This window comes from Corvus brachyrhynchos, unplaced genomic scaffold (genome assembly GCF_000691975.1).
Source record: "Corvus brachyrhynchos isolate BGI_N302 unplaced genomic scaffold, ASM69197v1 scaffold1005, whole genome shotgun sequence".
In the NCBI taxonomy this organism is placed as follows: Eukaryota; Metazoa; Chordata; class Aves; order Passeriformes; family Corvidae; genus Corvus; species Corvus brachyrhynchos.
In genome coordinates, this window is record NW_008238124.1 from 373,454 (window position 1) to 397,470 (window position 24,017).

Below are 24,017 nucleotides of genomic sequence, written 5' to 3' on the forward strand. Positions count from 1 at the left end.
ATGGACGTGATGTTGGAGACAGGAGGGCTTGACCCTGTCACCTGTTGGCAGCTTCATCCTTCCAGGCAGGTCTTGCCATGTTAAAGTCCATTCTTCCCACCCCATGGGCTTGCCCATTGGCGCTGGTCGCTGTGGGAGGCCGGTGTGGGTGGTGTAGCAAGCACCTTCCCAGCAGTGGAGCTGGGCCCTGCCCTGCCCATGGTGGCAGCAGGTTTTGGGGTCTCAACAGCTGCCTTGGGTCTCATCTGGCCCTGGAGTGAGCCAAAGTTGGCTCCCCTCACCCTGTGCTTCAGTTTCTGAACCTTCAGTTGTTCTCTGCTGCTGGGCAGTGGGGCCGTGATGTGTCCAGGCACTCCGGTGCAAAGTGGCAGCAGCTGTGCTGGCAGTGTGCCTGGTGCTTGCTCCTGCCCATGGCTGGAGATGCTGATGCCTATCCCCAGGGCCTCTGGGCATGGAGCCTAGCCTGGAATTCTGAGCCACTGTGGCCAGGAATTCCTGGGGATTTGCTGTTATTTACCACACGCTGCCAGTGGAAATTCTTTGCAGCCAGAGCCTTTTGGGAGGGCATGGAAGGGATGCCAGGATGGCACAGTTGCACCTGGAGCTAGTGCCAGGGGCTGGCTGAACTGAAGGTGTACCCTCTGCTATTAGACTCAGCTGTTGGACCTGGTGACATCCAACAGTGGCACAAGTGACAAGGGAGCATCATGCCGCTCCAGGCTGTGAGGGCACTAGCCTTCAGGACTTGAGGTGGTCTCCCTGGGCAAGCCCAGCTGTAGTGGACCACCACGGCTGGGCTCAATCCCCAGCACCCTGTTGGCACTGCTGGAGGAGGGATCCATCCCTTCTGTGTACCCTGCCCTGTCCTGCAGTGCTCTGGACAGGGTGGAGCAGGCAGGAAGTTGTGGGATGCCCAGGAAGCCGTTTGCCGCTGGCTGAGCTGTGACACAGCCACCAGCCATCTGCAGAGTGTGGACACAGTGCTGCACTGCACCAGTGCCTGGGGACCCCTGTACTGCCCATGCTTCTCCCTGGTGGCTGGGTTCTGTCCCTAAGCATTGTGTTCCCTCTGCTCTGTGTCATCCCCAGTGGGTGCTGGCCTTTGAGATTTTCATCCCCCTGGTGCTCTTCTTCATCCTCCTGGGGCTGCGGCAGAAGAAGCCAACCATCCCTGTGAAGGAAGGTGAGTCCCGCCAGGGCGGTGCTTGGGGCGCTCCCACACTTGGGGGCACCCTGAGGCTCTGGGGAGATGCTCCAGCCTGGGGGCAGGGGGGACCTCGAGAGGCCTTTTGGGAGACATTGCACTGGGCAGGGGCTACAGCCAAGGACTGGTGGGGCAGACATGGTGGGTGGAAGTAGCAGTCTGTCCCAGTCTGGGGAGGCTCCCCTGGGGATGGCAGCACCAGCCAGCCTGTGACTGTCATCAGCATGGACATTTTGCACGGGGAAGGGTGAGCCGGATGGTGCTGGAACAGTCACAGTCCCCTCGAGTTCTCGAGGGTCAGTTGGAGTGGCTCTGGGAAGGGCTCCCCAGTGAGGGGGAAAGTGACTTACAGGAAGCCCTGTGCCTGGCCCTGGAGGGGGCCAGAGGCCTGGCAGGATGATAAATTGATGGGACCAGAGCTGAGGACTCTGTTTTGCACGGGGAAGGGTGAGCCGGATGGTGCTGGAACAGTCACAGTCCCCTCGAGTTCTCGAGGGTCAGTTGGAGTGGCTCTGGGAAGGGCTCCCCAGTGAGGGGGAAAGTGACTTACAGGAAGCCCTGTGCCTGGCCCTGGAGGGGGCCAGAGGCCTGGCAGGATGATAAATTGATGGGACCAGAGCTGAGGACTCTGGGAGAATTCCAGCTGGAACTTTGGCCTGGGCTCTGGTGCCTGCAGGCTGTGCTGCTGGGAGGAGGCAGTGGAGTGGAGCTGCCAGCTTGCAAGGGCCTGTGAATGCCCACCTTGATGGGTGCCCTGGCACAGGTGGCACAGCAGAGCCAGGGGAGATGCTGGGCACTGGTGGTGACCCCAGGTAACGATGGTTTGAGCCTGTGTTTCAGTGTGTGCCGGCGAGGGAGAGCTCAGCTGCCAGCACGGTCCGGCTGCGGCAGGCACTGCCCGGGTTCCTGCCCCGGCGCTGACGTGCGCTCCGTGTTGTGTGGTTTTTGGTTTGGTTTTTGTTCTTTTTTGCTCATGTTTTCTTTTTCTCTCCCACCATCTCCCCTGCCCGCCTGCCCTTCATGCCTCAACTGCATGCGCCAGTCTGTAAGTTGGTGGGACGGGTGGGCGCCTCCCCCCATTCCCTTGCCAGTGCAGGCCTCGTAGTCTGGGGAGGAAGAGCCTGGTTTAGATCAACTCACTCTGGCCTAATCCATGCCTCTGTAACCCTCTTGCCTTCCTCCACAGCTGGTGAAGATGAGCTTGGGCAGCACAGTATGGCCCCTGCCTGCTCCTCCCTGGGGACTGACCAGCCATGGTGGTGTACCCCCTTGGCTGATGGTGCTGGGTTCCCCAAGTGCTGGGGCCACTGGTGGCCATGTCCCCGGCCTCCTGGGCTTCACAGGGCTCTCCAGGCCAGGTGGAGGCTTGTCTTACCCCTTCTTCTTGCCTCCCTCCTAGGGCAAGGTCTGCTGGGTCCTGTCACCCATGTGGTGGCCTGTGGTCAGCCAGTCTTGGCCAATCACCAAGGGGTTGGGGCTGGCTCCCACCCTGGCACCACCACCAGGTCCCTGTCTTGGCCCCTCATGGCTGGGACAAGCTGGGATGTGGCACTAGAGGAGCCTCAAGGCCAGGAGGATGCCGTGCATTGACTTTGTCACCAAACTGTGGCATGGCCACCAGTGTGGGGTCCCACCACCCCAGCAGGCTGCTGGCCCATCCCATGCTGCACCTGTCTCTTGTTCCTGCCAGAAGCCCATCTTCACCAGTCCCCGCCGACTGTGGCCATGCTAACAGCACTGACCTATCTCTAACCACAGGGTCATCGGATGGGTGGTGAGAGCAGGGTCCCTGCCTGGCACTGCCCGGTGACAACCTGTGCTCTCCATCAGGCAGGGGCATTCTGGGCTTGCCCTGCCCTGGGGAGGGACATGGGAGGGTCCCAGCAGGGATGATGGTTCAGTGTCAGTGGAGGGGGGAAGGTTTGCCAGCCCTTTGCTGCTTCTTGTTTCTTCCATGTTCTCATTACATGTCTCCATTTCCACCCACCTCCAGCCGCCGCACGTCGGGGCAGCCGGGTTGGGGGGAGGCTGGGGGCTCTGGGAGCTGCAGGTGACGACTGTTTTCCCTGTCGTATTCTTCCTCCTTTTCCTCTGGAGATCCACAGCTGCCTCTGAGGCTACTAACAGGAGAGGCTGGGAGCCTGGAGGAGGTTGGTGGCCACCTTGGGGGCAAGCAGCAGAAATTGGCATCATCATGGGACTCAAGGGACCCATCACCCAGGGCAGAGTGGGTGGGGGCAAGAGGGCTGGAGCCAGGGGTGCTGGAGCTGCCTGCAGCTCCACAGAGTCACCAGCCAGGACTGCCCTGATAGGAAAACTGCTGACTTCTGACCATGGCCACCAGCCTCCCATGGGCTCACAGACCCCAGAGTGTGCTTTTCTGAACTGAGTGTCTGTTTCTCTGGTGGCCCCCTTCCCCTCCCTGCCTCTTTGCCTCTCCTCCCCGCTGCCTGCACTTTCCTTGGCCTCTTCTGCACTCTTACTGGCTCCAGCTTTCTACACGGCGGCCCCGCTCACGTCAGCCGGGATCCTGCCGGTCATGCAGTCCCTGTGCCCCGATGGCCAGCGTGACGAGTTTGGCTTCCTGCAGTACTCCAACTCCACGTGAGTCCTGCCCTCACCATGCACTTCCACTCCCACCCCTCATGCTCCCGCACAGAGCCTGCCCCTTTCCATGCTGGTGCTGCCACCCTGGGGCTGAGGCAGAAGCACTTTTGGCATCCCCCAAAGTGCAGACCACCGTGTCCTCAGGGTGCAGGGGACACCTTGGTCTATTCTGCTGTGGGCTCCCAGGTGTTCGGTGCTGGGAGAAGGATGGAGGTGGCCCCTGGAGACACCTTGAGGTGCTGGGGCTCTCCTCTGAACCCTGGCACACTGGATTCAGTGCGCAGGCAAGGGCAGTGGTGCCCCGTTTCAGACAGGACTGCTGTCCCCTGCACCTGAAGGGCTGTTTCCCCCAGAGCTCTGGGGAAGGTGTCCCCATCCCTCTGTCCCTGAAGCCAGGGTGGTGCTGGACTCTCGCAGGGTGACACAGATTCTGGAACACCTCAGCGAGGCAGTAGAGCAAAGCAGCCTCTTCGACCCACAGCACCCAGGACTGGAGGAGGAGCTAGAGTCGCTGCGCCGGCACCTGGAGGCCCTCAGCAGCCCTGAGCCCAGCTCCATGGAGACCCACTTCAGCAGCCGAGCAGGTGGGTTGTGCTCTGCCTGCCCCCCCTGCCTGTGTGGGCAGGGACAGAGTGCCAACTTGCCTGGCACCCAGCAAAGTGGTGGTGTGTGGGGCAGTGCCCTGCCACTGTCCTGCATCACTGCATCAGGCCAGCTCTGGGGCCATGCCGTGTCCCTGATGCTGGTGGGCTGCTCTGACACCCCACCTTGCTCCTTGGCAGGGTCCGGCTTCACACTGGCGTGGGCAGCCAAAGACCAGGGCGAGCTGCGGCGCTTCCTGATGCAGAACTTGTCCCTCCCCAACAGCACAGCTGAGCTGCTCCTGGGCTCCAGCATTGACTTGCGGGAGGTGGGTGACCTCTGGGCTTTGCAGGGGTCTGTGCTGCCCCATGAATGGCAACCAGCTGGGATTTATCCTACCCTGCTCCACTTGGCACACCTGGCAGTCCTGCTCTCATCTCGATGCAGGTGTACCGCCAGTTTTTTGATTCCTTTCCTTTGGTACCTGATGAGACCCATGAGCGAGACCTGTGGGATGGGTTTGGCCCCAGCAAGAAGATGACACAGCTGGAGGTGAGGAGCGGTGCTGCATGCAGGGGACATGGTGGGGTAGAGCCTGTCCTCTTGTCCCCTCGATATCCCATCCCAGGTGATCTGGGGCAGTAGAGGGCTGTAGAGGGGCTGTGGCAGAACATTGTCAGGGGGCAGAGCAGCAGCAGGGATGGCTGGTGTCCATCCTGGAGCTGCGACCAGTTCCCCTAGGGTTATGAGACACACCAGTGCCTATGCCTGGGTTTGCCATTGCAGTGGGGGTTGGCACTGCCTGGTTGGTGGCTGTAGAGGGAGCAGGGGAAATTGTTCCCCCCTTGTGTCTGGCATGTGGGAGACCCTGCCTCTGCACATCCCTTTTCTTCCCCCCCCGCCCCGTGGAGACCATGGGTGCTGTGGGGCTGTTCATGTATGCTTGGGGACACACAAGGATGGGGGTCTGGGGGGAGGCCCCATGCCACCAACCATCCCCATTCTTCGTCTTGCAGAAGAGCCTCCCCAGTGGCTGGAGGAGCCTGCAGGAAGGGCTGGTTCACAGGGTGCTGCGGGACCCAGTGGCAGCCCCACGCCGGCCGGCGCTGCTCCGCATTCTCTCCCAGGCTCTGGGCCTCACCAGCACTGCTGTGGCACCTGCCATCTCTGATAGCCCCCAGGCCTTTGTCACCGAGATGGAGGTGAGGACCTCGTGGGGCAACCTGGGCTGCTCTGCCAGAGTGGGCACTGCAGCGCTGTCCCTACAACTTCCTGCCCTGTAGAGTGTCCTCTTCACTGGGCCAGTGCTGGAGCAGCTGACGTGTGAGCAGAACCCAGGGGGACTGCGCCGCCTCCTGCACGTGTCCCCCAGCCAGCAGCAGCTGCTACCTCTTGCATAAAATAGATTGAGCCACCCGCCAGGAGCGCTTTGCTGCGCTGGCCACCGAGCTCCAGGAGCAGCTGGACACCCCCAAGATTGTCAGCAGGGTGAGAGCTGAGCAGGCGGGGCAGGCTGGTGGCAGGAATAAGACTTGGGCAGAGGTTTCTACTCAGCTAGCATTGTGTTGGGATGGGGAGCTGTTATATGGCCTGGCTTCTCCTGGTCACCCCCTTCCCTGACATGAGCACTGGGTAAGATCCCAGGTGATTTCCCCTCTAGCACTTGTTTGGACACTGCCTGTTGGATGGGACTGAGCATCTCCAACATGTTCCAGTGTGTCCCTGCCAGCTTCTCTCCCCAGGACCAGCAAGGCTCTTGGTGGCACAGCTCAAGGCTGGCTCTGAGGTCCCACTCCGTGTCCCACCCAAGCTCAGTCCTTTGTAGAAGCAGAGGACCACCCTTCTTCCTGTCTTGAATGATACCTCCTGTCCTAACCCAAGTCCCTGCCAGCATTTGCCACCATTCTCACTGCCTCATAGCCACAGGTGCACAGCAGTGAGTCCAGGGCCTTTCCTGGGCACAGCTCCAACCTTTTAACCAAGAAAGTGGAGTTGCTACTGCTTGGGGTCCCCATTGGTTCCTTCCTAATGGCAAGGAGAACCCTTTGTTGTCCCAGCAATGAGTAACTCCTTGTCCACTCATCCTGACAGCTGAAGCTGGAGGAGGTGAACAGCACGGCCACCCAGCACCGCCTTCGTGCCCTCCTCGAGGACCTGGTGGAGATGGAGAAGGTTCTCCGGGACGTGGACATCCTCTCAGCACTGGCCAAGCTGCTGCCCAGGGGAGCCTGTGCCAGCAAGGCCCCACTGCCCACTGCCAACAGCACCAGCTGGGCCAGCACCAATGCCACGGCCAGCAATGCCACTGCAGAGGAGGAGGAGGGTGCCGGGGAGGGTCCTTCCGGCAGTGACAACCCCCAGGGGCAGTTCTCAGCATTCGTGCAGCTCTGGGCGGGGCTGCAGCCCATCCTCTGCGGCAACAACCGGTAGGAGTGCTGGGGGATGGCTCCAGGTTCTCCCTGCACAGGCCAGGGGTGTTACCCCTTGCCGAGTAGGCAGGATGGGTGCTGGACTGCAGCCTTGTGTTGCAGCCGAGGATGCTCCCTGTGTTGGGCAGCACCATGCAGGCACTGGAGTCAGTGTGAAGGCCTGTCATGGGCAGCGGTGGGGGCTACCTGCAGCAAGGGGTGCTGGGCCTGAAGCAGAGTGGACAGCCTGAGCTCCCTTTGCAGGACCATTGAGCCTGAGGCACTGAAGCAGGGCAACATGAGCTCACTGGGCTTCACCAGCAAGGAGCAGCGGAACTTGGGCCTCCTTGTGCATCTGATGACCAGCAACCCCAAAATCCTGTATGCACCTGTGGGCACTGAAGTTGACAAAGTCATCCTGAAGGTGAGGATGCATAGGCTGGGGCCCCTGTCCTTCTCCCACCAGTCCTGCTCTGCAGATGGGCTGTGTGGCAGGGAGGAGGTTTACTGCCAGACACAGGCAGCTCCCACAGGCAGTGGGAGGTGGGCAGGTATCTCCATGGCTGCTAGCCATCCCAGAGAGCAGGAAGCCCCTGCCTCTGCCTGTTGTGTGACCTTTGCCTGGCCCTCAGGCCAATGAGACCTTCGCCTTTGTGGGCAACGTCACCCACTACGCCAAGGCATGGCTGAACATCTCCCCTGAGATCCGAGCCTACCTGGAGGAGGGCAGGCTGCAGAGGCGCATCCGCTGGCTCCAGCAGGTAGGACAGTGTGGTGAGGATGAGCCTGCCTGGGATTTACTGCTCAGGCAGTGGAGAAGGCGTTGTCCTCCCCCCAGATACCCTGTTACTTCTTCATGGGGTACTCCCTGGTACCCACCTTGCTCATGTGGAGGCTAGTCTGGATCCCTGCGCAGTGTGCACGCTGTCCCCCATCCCCAGGAGGAGCTTTGGGCCCTACCTGTGTCCATGGGGAGGACAGTGACCTGAGAGGCAGGGCATACCCCAGCTTCTCCCTCCCATGTCTTCCTCTCTGTCTCAGTTGACTGCTGACCTCCACAAGCATCCAGAGATCCTGAATGTCTCCGACAGTGATGTTCTCCACAACTTCCTCAATGGCAACTTCTCCCTGCCCAATGCCAGCGTCCTGCTCCAGCAGCTGGATACCATTGACAATGCTGCCTGTGGCTGGGTCCATTTCATGGCCAAGGTGAGGTGGAGCCCACCTGTGGGAAGGTTGAACCACCCACAGCCAGACTCTGTTGGGCTGAAGAGGGTCAGATCCACTGAGACTTTTTTAAGAGCACGGGACAGGAGCCCTGGGGGAGGTGGTGGCTCCTGCAGTGTCCAGAGGAGCTTTGGGGTAGATGTCTAGGGTGGAAGTGCTCACACACTGTTGACTTCAGGGGCTGGGGCTGGCTTTGGGTGGCGCATGCTGTAGAGTGTGCAGGCTCTGTGTGCTAGTCCCATCCGGGGCCTTGGGATCTCACTAGCCTGCTGGAGCATGTCCAGAGAAGGGCACTGGAGCTGGGGAAGGTTCTGGAGCACAGGTCTGATGGGGATGGACTGAGAGAGCTGGGGGACCTCAGCCTGGAGAAAAGGAAGCTCAGAAGGGCCCTTTTAAGTCTCTACAATTACCTAGAAGGATGTTGCAGCCAGGTAGGGGTTGGTCTTTTCTCCCAGGTGACAGGACAACAGGAAACAGCCTAAAGTTGTATCAGGGGAGGTTTAGATTGGATTTTAGGGAGAACTTCACTGAAAGGGTGGTCAGCACTGGAACAGGCTGCCCAGGGCAGTGGTACTAACCCTGGAAGTGTTCAAAAAGTGTGTGAATTTGACACCTGGGGACATGGTTTAGTGCTGGGCTTGAAAGTCTTTGGGTTAATGGACTCAATGATCTTAGAGGGCTTTTCCAATCTTAGTGATTCTATGATTCTCCTTCCACTAGGTCAGCGTGGACATCTTCAAAGGCTTCCCGGATGAGGAGAGCATTGTCAACTACACGCTGAACCAGGCCTATCAGGACAATGTCACGGTTTTTGCCAGTATGTCCCTGGGAACCAGCCCTTCTCAGGGGTCCCTGAAACTTTGCCCTTCTCCAGCTGTGCCCTGGAGCCACTGGCTTCAGGATGTGGGTCACTTGGTGCACGTTTTGGGTGGATGAGGGGGCTGAGCATCTCATGGTGCCCATCTTCTGCCCCATGCTGCTGTCCTGGCTCTCCCACTCCCATGGCCTGCTGTCTATGTGCCCTCGCATCCCATGGGGGTCTCACATCCCTGGCCATGCCACCTGTCTCATCCATGGCAGCCCTCACGGTGCCCTCCCCATCCCTTCCTGCTGCTGTGGGTCAGCTGATGTGGCTGTCCCCCTGTGGACTCTCTGCCTCTTCTGCTGCCCACAGGCGTCATCTTCCAGACCAACAGGGATGGCTCATTGCCCCCCCATGTCATGTACAAGATCCGGCAGAATTCCAGCTTCACGGAGAAGACCAACGAGATCCGTCGGGCATACTGGCGGCCTGGCCCCAACACCGGCGGCCGCTTCTACTTCCTCTATGGCTTCGTCTGGATCCAGGGTAAGTGTCAGCGCCCTGCCACGGCTGCCCACAGCCCTGGCCCCTGCGCACTTAGCCTGGCCTCTCCTCCTCTTCCACAGACATGATGGAGCGTGCCCTCATCAACACATTTGTTGGCCACGATGTGGTGGAGCCCGGCAACTACGTACAGATGTTCCCGTACCCGTGTTATACCCGGGATGAGTGAGTAACACTCGCCTGCAGGACCTTCCCCCTTCCACTTTGCAGCCCTGGATACTTTAGCTGGGGAAAGGGAACAAGTTTGGGGGCCTGAAAGAGATCGGTGACACTGGGAATGATGAGCAACCAGTTAAGTCCAGTTCCTTGGACTACCAGGCTCAGGAAGGCAGAGCAAAGTAAAGGAATGGCACATGGGTCTGTCAGTGGTTATGGATTACAGTGATGTGGAGGCAGCACCTGTAGAAGTCCCAGAGCCAGCAACACTCCTGGGCATTGGAGAGGGCCCCATCCACACCACGGTAGGCAGGGCCCTGGGCTGAGCCCGTGGCTACTACCTGCCCGCCACACAACGCGCTCACTGGAGAAGTTCTTTTAGGGCACTAAGGAGGTGCTGGGTTAGAGACTGGTTGTCCCTGATTGGTGGGAGAGCCCCTCCACAGGTCTCTGTGGCAGTGCCACCATCCCGTTCTCCTTTCTCTTCCTCTACCCCATCAGCTTTCTCTTTGTCATCGAGCACATGATGCCCCTCTGCATGGTGATCTCCTGGGTCTACTCAGTGGCCATGATGATCCAGCACATTGTGACAGAGAAGGAGCATCGCCTGAAAGAGGTAGGGATGGTGGAAGAGATTCTTGGGAAGGAGTGGGCATATCTGAGCCCTACATTCTGTGCTGTGTCCTTGGTCACCTTCCTTGTATTTCTGGGTTATATGAGCTGGGGCAGATGCAGATCCCAAATCCCTGGGCTGAGATGGTTCTTCTGAGTGTCCCCAGCATGAGATGAGCCCTGCCCAGTGCCAGAGGGAGCTGAGCTCCTTGGCACCCCAATGCGGGGTGCTGTGTCCTGCCCACTCCCAGCAGCTCCCTTGGTGCCAGCTCTTGTTCTCCCAGCCCAGTGAGAGTGGCAGCAGGGGTGCGCAGGGCTGGGGACAGCCCCGCTCAGCAGTTTTGGCCTCACAGGTGATGAAGATGATGGGCCTGAACAATGCGGTGCACTGGGTGGCTTGGTTCATCACTGGCTTTGTCCAGCTCTCCATCTCGGTCACAGCACTCACTGCCATTCTCAAGTACGGCAAGGTCCTGATGCACAGCAACGTCCTCATCATATGGCTCTTCCTCGCCATCTATGCCGTGGCCACCATCATGTTCTGGTGAGCTGCCTGGTCTGTGCTGGGCAGTAAGGGGGCATGGGCAGTGCCAGGTTCTTGTGCCATGGAGTGAGGGTCCTGGGAGCTGTGTGGGCAAGGGCCGGTGGAGGGGCACAAGTCCCTCCAGGCAGCTGATTTGGGGAGCCAATTTATTGCCTCAACACCACCAAAACCAGACGGCCTGGGGAAAGTCCTGGTGGAGTAGGATCTAAGGAGACACTGTCCGCCCTGCAGCTTCCTGGTGTCGGTGCTCTACTCCAAGGCCAAGCTGGCCTCTGCCTGTGGCGGCATCATCTACTTCCTCAGCTACGTGCCCTACATGTATGTGGCCATCCGGGAGGAGGTGGCGCATGACAAGATCACAGCCTTTGAGAAGTGCATTGCGGTGAGTTGGCTGCGGCAGCTGGGGACGTGCTTGGTCCCAGGTTTGCCTCAGGCACCTCGTGTCTAGTACAAAGCCACCAAGCTGTCACCAAGCCCTGGGCAAGCCATTGCCTGTGTGAACCACCTCCCTGTGGGACTTAGGAGGTATCTCCAGAAGGTTTGCTGCCTCTCAGGGCCAGGAGCATTTCCATGGGGCTGGGTGGGGGCAGTACTGGGTAGGAATTCACCCCAACCTGTTCCTCTGGCCTGTGGTTCCTGCTGCCCTGCCATTCCCTTCCCTCCACCTCTTCACAGTCACTCATGTCCACCACGGCCTTCGGGTTGGGCTCCAAGTACTTTGCGCTGTATGAGGTGGCTGGCGTGGGTATCCAGTGGCACACCTTCAGCCAGTCACCTGTGGAAGGCGATGACTTCAACCTCCTGCTGTCCATGATGATGCTGGTTGTGGATGCTGTGGTGTATGGGGTGCTCACATGGTACATCGAGGCCGTGCATCCGGGTACGTGTGGGCAGAGGGGCATGAGGGCACCCCAGACCTTACAGGAGCCTCTTTGCTGGAGGAAACCTGCCCACATGTCCTAATCTGCTGGTGTCAGCCAGGTGTCTCAATTCAGGGGCCAGCTGTAGCAAAGCCGGATGTCCACAGCTGGGATAGTGATCCCCCTTATTTCCCCTTGTGGAGGCATCTCAGCTGCTCCCTATTTTTTCATTGTAAAACTGAAGCATGAGCCAACCCAACCTGAATCCCAAAGGACTTTGTTTCCTGGCACAGCCCCCAGAGCTGCCCTGAGCCCAGCTGGCTGGAATGTTCATAGCTGCCACCCTGCAGTGGTGACCTGACCTGGGGAAACCCCCAAGCCCATGCCCATGCCAAGCTCTGACCCAGCCCTCAGCAGCTTCTGCATGGCCCTGGGTGTAGGGTTGGCCCTGACTCTCTGGGGTTGTGGTTGCAGGCATGTTCGGCCTGCCACGGCCCTGGTACTTCCCTTTCCAGAAGTCTTACTGGCTGGGCAACGGGCGCGTGGAGACCTGGGAGTGGACCTGGCCATGGTCACGCACCACCCGCCTCAGCATCATGGAGGAGGATCAGGCCTGTGCCATGGAGAGCCGGAGGCTGGGTGAGGGCAGCTGGGGGCGGCAGTGGATGGCACAAGGGTGGCCCTGGCTCTGCCACAGGGTCTTGCCTTGGCCACGGACCCCTGTGCTCTTGTCAAGGCAGGATACTGAGCCGAGCACTGTGGCCTCTCTGGGAGCTGCCACTGTGGCATGGGAGGGGGAAAACGGGCGAGAAGCAGAGGGGAAGGGACCACAAGCCAGCATAGTCACCATGGGATGGAGGCGGGTTGATTCATTCCCAGGGAGCCCCACTCGAAGCCTGGCTTCCCTGCCCTCCTCTGGCTCCTCACCATCCCACTGTCACAGCAGAGGAGACGAGGGGCATCGAGGAGGAGCCAACCCACCTCCCCTTGGTTGTCTGCATCGACAAGCTCACCAAAGTCTACAAGACAGACAAGAAGCTGGCGCTGAACAAGCTGAGCCTCAACCTCTACGAGAACCAGGTCGTGTCCTTCCTGGGGCACAATGGTGCAGGCAAGACCACCACCATGTGAGTGCCTGTCCGGGCTGAGAGAGACCATGTTCCTCTGGCCAGCTGCAGGGTGTGAGGAAGGGGCTTCGGGATGTCCCTGCAGGGCCCTGTGGCAGCTGGTGCCATGCCCAGAGGGCAGCAGTGTGGGTGTGGGGCTGGCACAAACATGGGACAGGCAGTAGGCTCATGGCCCTGTGCTGATAGGGCTCTGCCTGGGTCCCAGCAGATGCTCCCAGAGGTGGTGGTTGGCATTGGGACCAGACTGAGGAACATGAGCTCCCTCACATTGTTGCCTTTCTCCATCCATCCAGGTCCATCCTCACTGGCTTGTTCCCTCCAACGTCTGGCTCTGCTACCATCTACGGCCATGATATCCGTACGGAGATGGACAAGATCCGGAAGAACCTGGGCATGTGTCCCCAGCACAACGTGCTCTTTGACAGGCTGACGGTGGAGGAGCACCTCTGGTTCTACTCGCAGCTCAAGAGCATGGCAGAGGAGGAGATCCGCAAGGAGATGGACAAGTAGGCACCCTCCAGCTCCTTTGTCTTCATCCATGCCTTTGGCATGAGTGAGTCTCCTTCCTGCTGGCTGTACCAGGGGGTGTGATCTGGGGGCAGAGGTGTCCCCTGGAGCAGCTCCACCAAGTGTTTTCCCACCCTTGGGGTGTTAGGCTGTGGAAGTAAGCAGAAGATGCTCATAGGCCTGACTGCAGCTGGGCAGTGCCAGCAGCTGAAGGCCGCAGGTGCCTTGTGGGGAAGAGGCGTTACATACTCCCCGCAGGCACTGGGCACCAGTACAGCCCCCCCAGCATTCCTGGTGCTTCCGCCCTGTCCCCAGGATGATTGAGGACCTGGAACTCTCCAACAAACGGCACTGCCAGGTGCAGACTCTCTCGGGCGGCATGAAGAGGAAGCTGTCAGTGGCCATTGCCTTCGTGGGTGGGTCACGGGCTGTTATCTTGGATGAGCCCACAGCTGGTGTGGACCCATATGCCCGAAGGGCCATCTGGGACCTCATCCTCAAGTACAAGCCAGGTGAGCAGAGCTGGGCAGAGCCTGGCATGCTCCTCTGTGGCAGCCCTGGCCCCTCTGCTGAGGCTTTGTGCTGCCATCAGGGAGGACCATCTTGCTCTCCACACACCACATGGATGAGGCTGACCTGCTGGGGGACCGCATCGCCATCATCTCCCATGGCAAGCTCAAGTGCTGTGGTTCTCCATTGTTCCTCAAGAGCACCTATGGTGACGGCTACAAGCTGACAGTGGTGAAGAAGCAGTCGGACACCAGGAACGGCACAGGTCTGGGGTGCAGTGGGACCCTTTGTTTAGAGGAATAGATGGCACCAGCCCTTCTTCAGCCCAGCAAAGGAGAGGTCAACACCCAAGTACTCCCATCCTGAGTCTCCTTAAGGCCACTTGGAGGGCAGAGGGGATAGGGTAGGGGTGTAGGAGATCCCATTGCTCAGCCTTAATTTTTCCGAGCTGCGTCCTTGGCCAGACTCTACACAGTGGCATTTGTCTCCAGGTGCTGGTTCTCTCCAGCTTGTGGGTTGCCCACTGAGATGTCCAGTGTGGGCCGCATTGCAGAACACCATCCCCAGGCCTGTCAGGGTGACAGGGAAGCCCCCATGGCACTGGGGAGTAGGGAAAATGTGATGGGTCTTGGTGGGAGGCCAGGTGTGAAGTGACCAATGGGTACTGCCCCTCTGCCCCAGAGCCAGGCCAGCCACACAGCCCCCTGGGTCACTCCTCTGTCAGCCCCTGCTCTGAGCCTCGCGTCTCCCAGTTCATCAAGAAGTACGTGGCCTCCTGCCTCCTCATCTCAGACACCAACACGGAGCTCTCCTACATCCTGCCCAGTGAGGCCGTCAAGAAGGGCTGCTTTGAGAGGCTCTTCCAGGTACCTGCAGGGGCTGGCAGGGTGGACAGGCAGAGGGCTGTGGCACTGTGGACATCTGCCCTCCTCACGCAGCACCTTGCTCCCACAGCACTTGGAGCAGAGCCTGGAAGAGCTGGACCTCACCAGTTTTGGGCTGATGGACACCACGCTGGAGGAGGTCTTCCTGAAGGTGTCTGAGGAGGACCAGTCTCTGGAGAACAGTGACGTGGGTATGGGCGCTGGCGGGGCACAGGGTGCTCCTGGGGCTAGTGAGGGGCTGTGTGATCTTGCTGGGCTTGGTGGCTGCAGGAGTCTCCTGTCCCGGATGGTGGAGGGGTTTCCAGCAGAGCCCATCCTGGCCAAGGGCACCCTGCCTCTGCTCCACTCTGGGTTTACTCCCACCTGGAATAGTGTCTAGCTCTGGTGTCCTCAGCACAGGTCTCCAGAGGACACCATGGAGATGCTCCGAGGGCTGGAGCACCTCTGCCATGGAGCCAGGCTGGGAGAGCTGGGGGTGTTCATCTGGAGAAGGCTCCAGGGAGACCTTATGGCACCTTCTAGTGCCTAAAAGGGGCTTGAAAAAATGAGAGAAGGTCTTTACATGGGCAGATAGTGTTAGGACAAGGGGGAGAATGGTTTTAAACTAAAAGAGGAAAAGTTTAGATTAGATGTTAGAAGGAAATTCTCCCCTGTGAGGGTGGTGAGGCCCTGGCACAGGTTGTGCAGAGGAGCTGTGGCAGCTCCATCCCTGGAAGTGTCCAAGGCCAGGTTGGACGGGGCTTGGAGCAATGTGGTCTGGCAGAAGGTGTCCCTGCGCATGGTAGAGGGGTGGAATGAGATGAGGTCCGTTCCAGCCCAAACCGGTCTGTGATTGTATGATATGATCCATCCCCAGTCGGTGGCATGATGCAGTGAAGAGTAGCATGGCTGGTGGCAACCCACATTTTTTCTTTCAGACATGAAGGAGTCCAAGGATGCCCTGCAGCCACCTGCCTCTGAGCTGGGCCCAAAGTCTGAAGCCAATGGGGAGCCCCTGGCCGAAGCGGCCATGCCAGAGAAGCCGGAGGTGGAGCTCAGCAACCTGGTGACCTGCTCCAAGCTGGCGCAGTCGCAGGCATCCCTGCGCTCAGCGTCCTCGGTGGGCTCCGTGCGCGGCGATGAAGGTGGGGTTTATTCCGAATTCTTTGGGGATTACGCGCCCCTGTTCGATAACCGGCAGGACCCCGATAACGTCAGTCTGCAAGGTTGGTGCTGCTGGTGCCCGGCCAGCGGCAGGGGCCAGGGGAGGTGCTCAGCTGGGACATGGAGGGTTTGCCCAGGGCGGACAGAGCTGGCCCTGGTCCCGCAGGGTATGTGGTTGTGTCTGAGGTGGGTGGCTGAGACTGCTGGGACAAGAACCCGTGGGGAGAGGACTGATGGTGCATCCAGCAACACAGCACCCAGAGAGCCACAGCCTGGGTGGGGGGGCTGGGAATGGGCTCTTTCCACAAGTTTGCACCCCATACTGGTAGGGTGTGCATGAGGGTCTCGTGCCAAGGCATGGAGCCAGTGAGGGCAGCCGCTGTTGGCTCTGCCTCTGCCTCCTGTGTGTCTCCAGTGCCACCTTGCAGACTTGCCCCACTAACATGCCCTGTCCCCACACTGGCACCAGTTGGGTTTCTCCTCTTGGCCCTTGGGCACAGAGTCACCTTCCAGGTGGTGGCTTCACCTGTCATACCCTGCCCCAGGTGCAAGGCTGTCCCTGCCTGGATGTTGGGATTGCTGGATATGGAGGGTGCGGGCAGGTGCCTTGAGGTTGTTGCTGTAGTCACAGATCCTGTTCTGGGTTATCTCAGCAACTCTTGTGACTAATTTAGGGATGTGCCACCTCTTCCCCCCACTAGGGCTGTGGGAGGCAGAGCTGGGACAGTGCTGTGGCAGAGCTCCCACTGTCTCACTGGGACTCCCACCTGTGTCTTGTTCCCTGTTCCTGACTCTGCTGACCCCTCATCAGCTGGCAGAGCTGATGGGAAAATTGAGGGGTCCTAGAAAAAAGCACCAATTTCGGTTGTTTTTTTAAAACTATTGCCTAAATTTTCCTTCTGGGGCCAAGAGGAACCTGCCAGCCAGCTGCCTTGCTTCCCACTGCACTGCTGCTGTGGCTTGGTGGCAGAGTTGGGGTTGGGTGCTCACCCTTGGGGTGGCTGAGCTGGGCTGGGTGTCTGGCTCAGCTTTCTGGTGAGCCCAGGCAGGTGTGGGAGCAACTGTGCCAGGGGGCTGATGTCCTTCTCCCTCCCAGAGCAAGAAGCAGAGGTGGAAGCAGAGGATCGTGACCTGGCAGGTCAGGGGAGCTTCAAGCTGGAAGGCTCGTGGCTGAAGCTACGCCAGTTCCATGGGCTGATCGTCAAACGCTTCCACTGTGCCAAGCGCAACACCAAGGCCCTCTTCTCGCAGATCCTCCTGCCCGCCTTTTTCGTCTGTGTGGCCATGACTGTGGCACTCTCCGTTCCTGAAATAGGTGCATGCAAGCCGCCTACCTACCTGCATGCTGGGTGGCCTGTTCTGCCTGCCCCGGTGTGGCCACTGGCTGCAGTAGGACAAGGCCAAGGCAGTTTCCCTGTGTGCAGCGGTGCTGTGGGTACGAGCAGGTTCCTGTCCTTGTCCCCACAGGTGACCTGCCACCCCTCATCCTCTCGCCATCCCAATACCACAACTACACTCAACCCAAGGGCAACTTCATTCCCTACGCCAACGAGGAGCGGCGTGAGTACCGGTGAGAGCTGCCACCGCTGGTGACCAGCACCCTGTGCCCTGTCTCCATCTGTGGGACTGCGAGGAGGGCAAGTGGGGAGGGCAGCCCCAGCAGGCCTAGTGCCAGGGCTGGGTCAGGCTTGGAGCAAAGCCTGGCTGGTGCCATGTCCCCTGATAGAAAGCAACCCCTGTCCTGGCCCGGGTGGCTCTGGGAGATGTGGCAGCCCTGGCGCTGTGACTAGCAGCTCAGTCATGCCAGGCACAGGCTGTGTGTGCCCATGATAAGTGCCAAGGCCTCAGGGAGGTCCCGGAAGAAGATGGCCGTGGTGCTGAAATGTGTCTCCTGCTCCTTGCTCCTCCTCACTGGCTCCTTTCTCTGCAGCATTAAGCTCTCTCCGGATGCCAGCCCTCAGCAGTTGGTGAACACTTTCCATCTGCCCTCTGGTGTGGGGGCCACCTGTGTGCTCAAGACACCCTTCAACAACACACTGGACCAGCCCATGCAGACCCTCAACCTCAATAGCAATGAGTCCAAAATGCTGGCAGCCAAGTACTTCGATGCCATGTGCATTGACTCCTTCACCCAAGGCCTTCCACTTTCCAACTTTGTGCCGCCACCTCCATCCCCAGCTCCCTCTGACTACCCCATGTCAGTGGATGAGGACCTGCTCCATGCCTGGAACTCCACGACCTTCTCTGCTGTTAAAGGTATCACTTGTGCTGGGTGCTCCTGTGTCTGGGATTTTTCTCCAGCAGGGAGATGATGATTCTCCTCACAAAAGTGGCTCCAGGGACCCCTGGGAGTACCTGTTAGTCTGGCCTGGCCACACAGCAGAGCTTTGTTGGGCTGAACTTGTGGCTCTGGCCATGGAACACTGTCCCCATTCAGCCCCAGCCATGCCAGTAGAGCCCGTTGGATGGTGACACTGTCACAAAGACCTGTGAGGAGCCTTGCATCACCTTTGCTGGGTGTGGTCCCCAGCCATTTCTTCTCCAGCCACACCTCGTGGCCTGTCTCTGAATCTCTGTTCCCCCAAAGCTTTTTGCACGTCCATCTCTTGGTCCGCAGGACCCTGCCTGGCCAGCCACCCAACCCTCATGCTGTCCCCAGCAGCTGGGGCAGGCAGGAGCCTGGCTGTGAGCCACCCTTTCTGGTCCTCAGGGACTGTGACCTCAGCCCCCGCCCTGCCCCGCATCATCCATGAGCCCATCAAGTGCACGTGCTCCATGCAGGGGACTGGCTTCTCCTGCCCTAGTGGCGTGGGGGGTCATCCCCCGCAGATGAAGGTGGTGACAGGGGACATCCTGACAGACATCACAGGGCGCAACGTCTCTGAGTATCTGCTCTACACCTCGGACCGCTTCCGGCTGCACAGGCAAGAGGGGAGGCTGGGAGGGTCTGCCCTGCGCCATAGAGCAGGGGTGAGGACACCTGCGCCAGGGTGCTGGCTGGAGTCAGCAACATCCTCGAGCAGGGTTCCACCCCTGGAGGTGGGGGACAGCAGTTGCAGCTTCCTCAGCACTGCCCTGTCCTACAGGTACGGGGCACTCACGTTTGGCAACGTCCAGAAATCCATCCCGGCCTCCTTTGGGGCCAGGGCTCCGGCCACGGTGCGCAAGATCGCTGTGCGGAGGACAGCCCAGGTGGGACAGCGCTGCGCCTTGGGGCAGGGAAGATGGCTGGGGAGGAAAGAGGGCAGGCAGGGACCCCTGGGACTGCTCTGCTGCAGTGCTCTCCTCCGAGTGCTTTGGGAGGCTCCAGCCATGGGGGAGTGGTCAGCAGGTCTGGCCCAGCAGTCAGCAATGGCCTATTCTCCCCACAGCCTGTGGGCTGTCCATCCCATCCTATCCTTCCCTCCCGGTACATCTCTGGGCCTAGCTCTCTTGCCACCTCCCACTGTTCCTCTCTCCTCCACCAGGTCTTCTACAACAACAAGGGCTACCACAGCATGCCCACTTACCTCAATGCCCTCAACAATGCCATCCTGAGAGCCAACCTGCCCAAGAGCAAGGGCAACCCTGCTGCCTATGGTGAGCATCTGGAGGTGTTTGAGGGTAGGAGCATGTCAGGAACAGCATTAGGGCATAGTCCAACCACGCTCCAAAGTGCAGTGTCCACCTTGGGCCAGCAAGCTAGTGTCCAGCTGGAACAGGAGTTCACCGCCTCCGCTGTGAGATAAGAGAGCTGGGATAACCTCTGTCAGGCCTGGGCTGGAATGTCCCAAAGTGCTGCATGAAAGTGCCTGTGCTTGTGACATGTCCAAGGGTGCTCTCCAGTGAGGGAGGGCTTGGCCTTGAGGTGCTGAGTTGCTTCAGAGAGCCCAGCTCCTGCTGAGCTTCAGGTTGGAAACCTATCCTGCTCAGAGCCAGGACCAGGCAGAGTGGGGACAGGGGTCTGTGTCCCAAGCCAGTTTTCATGCTTCCATGTTTCTTCTTGGTTGTTGTTGCAGGCATCACAGTCACCAATCACCCCATGAACAAAACGAGCGCCAGCCTGTCCCTGGATTACCTGTAGGTTCAAGGAGAGGGTCTGAGGGGAGGGTGGCTGTCCCACGGGAGGTAGGGGGCTTCTTACTGATGGTTGCAGGGGAAGGCCAAGGCTTCTGCTCCACAGGCTGCATGGTGGGGAGGGACAGGGTGGCTGTGATGTGGGGCTCCCTGTGCCATGCCCTGCGCTGTGCACAGTGATTGCCCCCGTACCAAAGTGGGTGGCCCTCCCCCAGGCAACTGAGGGTGCTGGAGTCCCTCCATGGAGCTCTCTTTGCTCCCCATCCAGCCTGCAAGGCACAGATGTGGTGATTGCCATCTTCATCATTGTGGCCATGTCCTTCGTCCCAGCCAGCTTTGTGGTATTCCTGGTGGCCGAAAAGGCCACCAAGGCCAAACACCTGCAGTTTGTGAGTGGCTGTGACCCCGTCATCTACTGGCTGGCCAACTACATGTGGGACATGGTAAGCAGGACACGTGGCCCTACTGGCCAAGCCTCCGGGGCTGTGCCAGGGAATGAGCAGTCACAGAAGTTTCTGTCTTCTCCAGCTAAACTACCTGGTGCCAGCCACGTGCTGCATCATCATCCTGTTCGTGTTTGACCTCCCAGCATATACATCTCCCACCAACTTCCCTGCTGTCCTCTCCCTCTTCCTGCTCTATGGGTATGTTGCTCAGAGGGGGGTGGTCAGGAGGCACTGGGGATGCTTCCAGAGTCTTATGAGGCGGTGGTTTTAAACTAAAAGAATAGACATTTAGACCAGATATTAAGAAGAAATTTTTCACGATGGGGGTGGTGAGGCCCTGGCACAGATTGCCCAGAGAGGCTGTGACTGCCCCATTTGTGGAAAAGTCCAAGGCCAAGTTGGACAGGTTGGAGCACTAGTGGAAGGTGTCCTTGCCCATGGCCAGGGACTGGATTAGATGACCTTGAAAGGTCCTTTCCAGTCCAAACCATTCTGTGATGTTCTGCAGCCCCATAGCTGGTTGGGGTGGGGTGGCTGTGAGGGCTGGGGTGGGAGAGCCTGGGAACAGCAGGCTGGAAATGGGCAGTCCCAAGGTGGGGGGCCCCTCTCCTGCCATGCTGATGTGTGCTTCTGCTTCTCACCTCCCCAGCTGGTCTATCACTCCTATCATGTACCCAGCTTCCTTCTGGTTTGAGGTGCCCAGCTCTGCTTACGTCTTCCTCATCGTCATCAACCTCTTCATTGGCATCACAGCCACTGTGGCCACGTTCCTGCTGCAGCTCTTTGAGCACGACAAGGTGTGGCATTCACAGCTCTGCCAAGGGCCACTGGGAAGGGAGACACTGACATCAGGTTGTGGGGTGGCTCAGTCTGGGAGGGACCTCAGGAGGTCTCTGTTCCCAGCAGGATCAGCCATGAGACCTGACTGGGCTGGATCTTGGGGATCCTGATCCTACCATTCACTCAGAGTTGTTTGATGGTTGTGTCCTCTCTGCTGTACCCACAGGACCTGAAGGTGGTGAACAGCTACCTGAAGAGCTGCTTCCTCGTGTTCCCTAACTACAACCTGGGCCACGGCCTGATGGAGATGGCCTACAATGAATACATCAATGAGTACTATGCCAAGATTGGTATGGCCTCTTGTTCTCTCCCTCCCTTGCTCCAGGGCATGGGGGGCTGGAGGGGACTACAATGCTGGCACATCCCCTCTGCCTGCCCCGTGGGGGTGTCCCGAGGCCCAGAGCAACCTGGAGCAAAAAGCCAAGGGGGTGGACTAGATGGGGCACAGAAAGAGACACGGCTGAGGGTCAGCAGTGGCATGGTGCCAGTGCTGCTGAAAGCGGTTCCTTGGGACATCTCACATACCAGCCCCATGGGGAGAGGAGGGTGTGAGCCCTGACAGAGGCGTGTGGTTCTGCTGCTGCTGCACACTGCCTGTGGTGGGCTGTGGTGAGACTGTGGTGGATCTTAGTGGGGCCATAGTGTAGCTGTGGTGGGCCACGGTGGGTCTGTGCTGTGACAGGAGGGATGGGGGCTGCAGGGACTCTTCTTCCAGACAGGGTCTCTTGGGGGCTGTGCTGCCCAACCCACACAAGCCTGTTGCCAGTTACAGCTTCAGCCTGGCCTCAGAAGCTCCCCTGCTCTCTGCTTTTTGAGCAGCTTCTGTACATAAGCCAGGTGCTGCTGGCATCATGAGGGACAATTTTGGGTCGAGATTTGACAAATCCGTCTGATACCACTCTCAGCTGGGTCGATTCATCCTACTGAGGTTGAAAAGTTGCCAGATGATTTCCACAGCACCCATGCTCTGAGAGGGAATCGTGTTGCAACCAGCCCAGGCAGCTGTGGTGGGGGAGCAGTGTCATTGTCATGGGTCAGCTCAGGAAGTACAACCAAGCTGTCCCCATGGGAAGGTGTCCCTAGCTGCTCTCTCCTCTTCCTTGTGCTCAGGGCAGTTCGATAAAATGAAATCACCCTTCGAGTGGGACATCGTGACACGGGGGCTTGTTGCCATGACAATTGAAGGCTTTGTTGGCTTCTTCATCACCATCATGTGCCAGTACAACTTCTTCCGGAAGCCCCAGTGAGTGTGGCATGGGACAGGGATGTTGGGACTGGCCATGGGGTAAAGATTTGCCATTGGGGACCCTTGAGCTTCAGGCTGCCCTTCTGGTGGTGTTGAGTGGGAGCTGCCCGGGCCTGTCAGGGACGCAGCTCCTGGTCCCACATTCCCCCGTGCCCCTGCCCCCTCCCACAGACGCCTGCCCGTCTCCACCAAACCCATCGAGGATGACATCGACGTGGCCAATGAGAGGCACCGGGTCCTGCGTGGTGACGCCGACAACGACATGCTAAAGATCGAGAACCTCACGAAGGTGGGGGCTGCATCAGGGTGCAAGGAGACTCTTGGGACCAGCCTAGCCCAGGGATGTGGGTGGGGGAGGGGGGCCAGGTGGCTCCCGGTGGGCTGAGTCCCCGTCCCCTTCCCTGCCAGGTGTACAAGTCCCGCAAGATTGGGCGCATCCTGGCCGTGGACCGCCTGTGTGTGGGCGTGCGCCCCGGGGAATGCTTTGGGCTGCTGGGCGTCAACGGTGCGGGCAAGACCACAACATTCAAGATGCTGACAGGGGATGAGAGCACCACGGGTGGAGAGGCCTTCATTAATGGACACAGGTTAGGGGGGGCTGGGGGCTGCCTGCTTTCCTGGGAATGGGATGGGATGGGGTCTGCTTGGAGGGCTCCCAGGATAAAGCAGCGTAAGTGAGCTTGTGTGTCTCTGTAGGACTCTGCAACCTTGTGTCCTCCTTGGTGACCATCATTCTGGGATGTGGGGCAAGAGACAGTGGCCGTGGGCTGAGGCTGCCCAGTGGGGTTTTACCTGGGGGGAGATGCTCCAGTGTAAAGGCGTGTGAAAGGGGGCTCAGCAGCAGTCCTCACAAAAAGAATTCCTTCTTCCCACAACCCCTCCATCCTCTCCCACAGCATTCTGAAGGAGCTCCTGCAGGTCCAGCAGAGCTTGGGCTACTGCCCCCAGTTTGATGCACTCTTTGATGAGCTGACAGCCCAGGAGCACTTGGAGCTCTACACCCGCCTGCGTGGAATCCCCTGGAAGGATGAGGAGCGGGTAGGGCTCTGGGCAAGCAGTTGGCAGCATCCAAGGGCTGGTGCTGCGCCACAGCGATGGCATCTCACTGGGCAGCAGTGGCAGCTTGAGCAGGTGCTGCTGCCCTCGTGGCAGTGCCACCCTGGCGGTGTGCCCACATGGGCTGCCAGGGCCAGGCACATGCACTCACAGGTCCCCACCAGTGCTCCTGGCTGGGGCAATGGGGCTCCCCTGACTGGCACATGGCTTGTAGTCCCCTCAGCAGCTGACGTGCCAGGGAGCCCAACCCCTGCCAGCTCTGTGGCCTTGGCAGGATAACAGCAGCCCCCCATGCCTTGCAGGTGGTCAAATGGGCACTGAAGAAGCTGGAGTTGACCAAGTACGCCGACAAGCCTGCCAGCACCTACAGCGGGGGCAACAAGAGGAAGCTGTCCACAGCCATCGCGCTCATCGGATACCCAGCCTTCATCTTCCTGGTGCGCCCTGAGGGTGGAAAAGTGACCCCGGGTGGGAGCTGCCCACCCCCCAGCTTCACCACACATCACGCATCTCCTGGAGTGTGGGATGGTGGCCTGAGCTGGATTCAGGACAGGAAGGGAGTGGCAGGGTCCCTCCCAGGGCTGGCATGTCTGAGAGTGCTGTCTGTCCCCCAGGATGAGCCAACCACAGGGATGG

At 59.4% G+C, this 24,017-nt stretch overlaps 1 protein-coding gene across 1 annotated transcript; it reads left to right on the forward strand.

Moving 5' to 3' along the window:
* Positions 1 to 1,069: 1,069 nt before the first annotated feature.
* ABCA2 (ATP binding cassette subfamily A member 2) lies at positions 1,070 to 24,013 on the forward strand (the record flags this gene model as incomplete). Its single annotated transcript, XM_017733421.1, has 43 exons — positions 1,070 to 1,183; positions 1,363 to 1,365; positions 3,697 to 3,808; positions 4,229 to 4,395; positions 4,594 to 4,721; positions 4,841 to 4,945; positions 5,410 to 5,595; positions 6,485 to 6,819; positions 7,066 to 7,225; positions 7,434 to 7,562; positions 7,843 to 8,010; positions 8,749 to 8,845; positions 9,203 to 9,376; positions 9,457 to 9,559; positions 10,052 to 10,166; positions 10,516 to 10,706; positions 10,938 to 11,088; positions 11,382 to 11,586; positions 12,041 to 12,205; positions 12,510 to 12,693; positions 12,987 to 13,199; positions 13,516 to 13,712; positions 13,793 to 13,975; positions 14,392 to 14,576; positions 14,665 to 14,785; positions 15,512 to 15,799; positions 16,834 to 17,052; positions 17,205 to 17,307; positions 17,668 to 17,993; positions 18,448 to 18,661; positions 18,824 to 18,929; positions 19,205 to 19,316; positions 19,736 to 19,796; positions 20,062 to 20,236; positions 20,322 to 20,437; positions 20,889 to 21,036; positions 21,246 to 21,369; positions 22,190 to 22,322; positions 22,497 to 22,614; positions 22,734 to 22,912; positions 23,222 to 23,363; positions 23,684 to 23,818; positions 23,996 to 24,013. Coding segments are annotated over exons 3-43 (6,444 nt in total), but the record flags the coding sequence as incomplete, so codon positions are not given.
* Between the last annotated feature and the right edge of the window lie 4 nt (positions 24,014 to 24,017).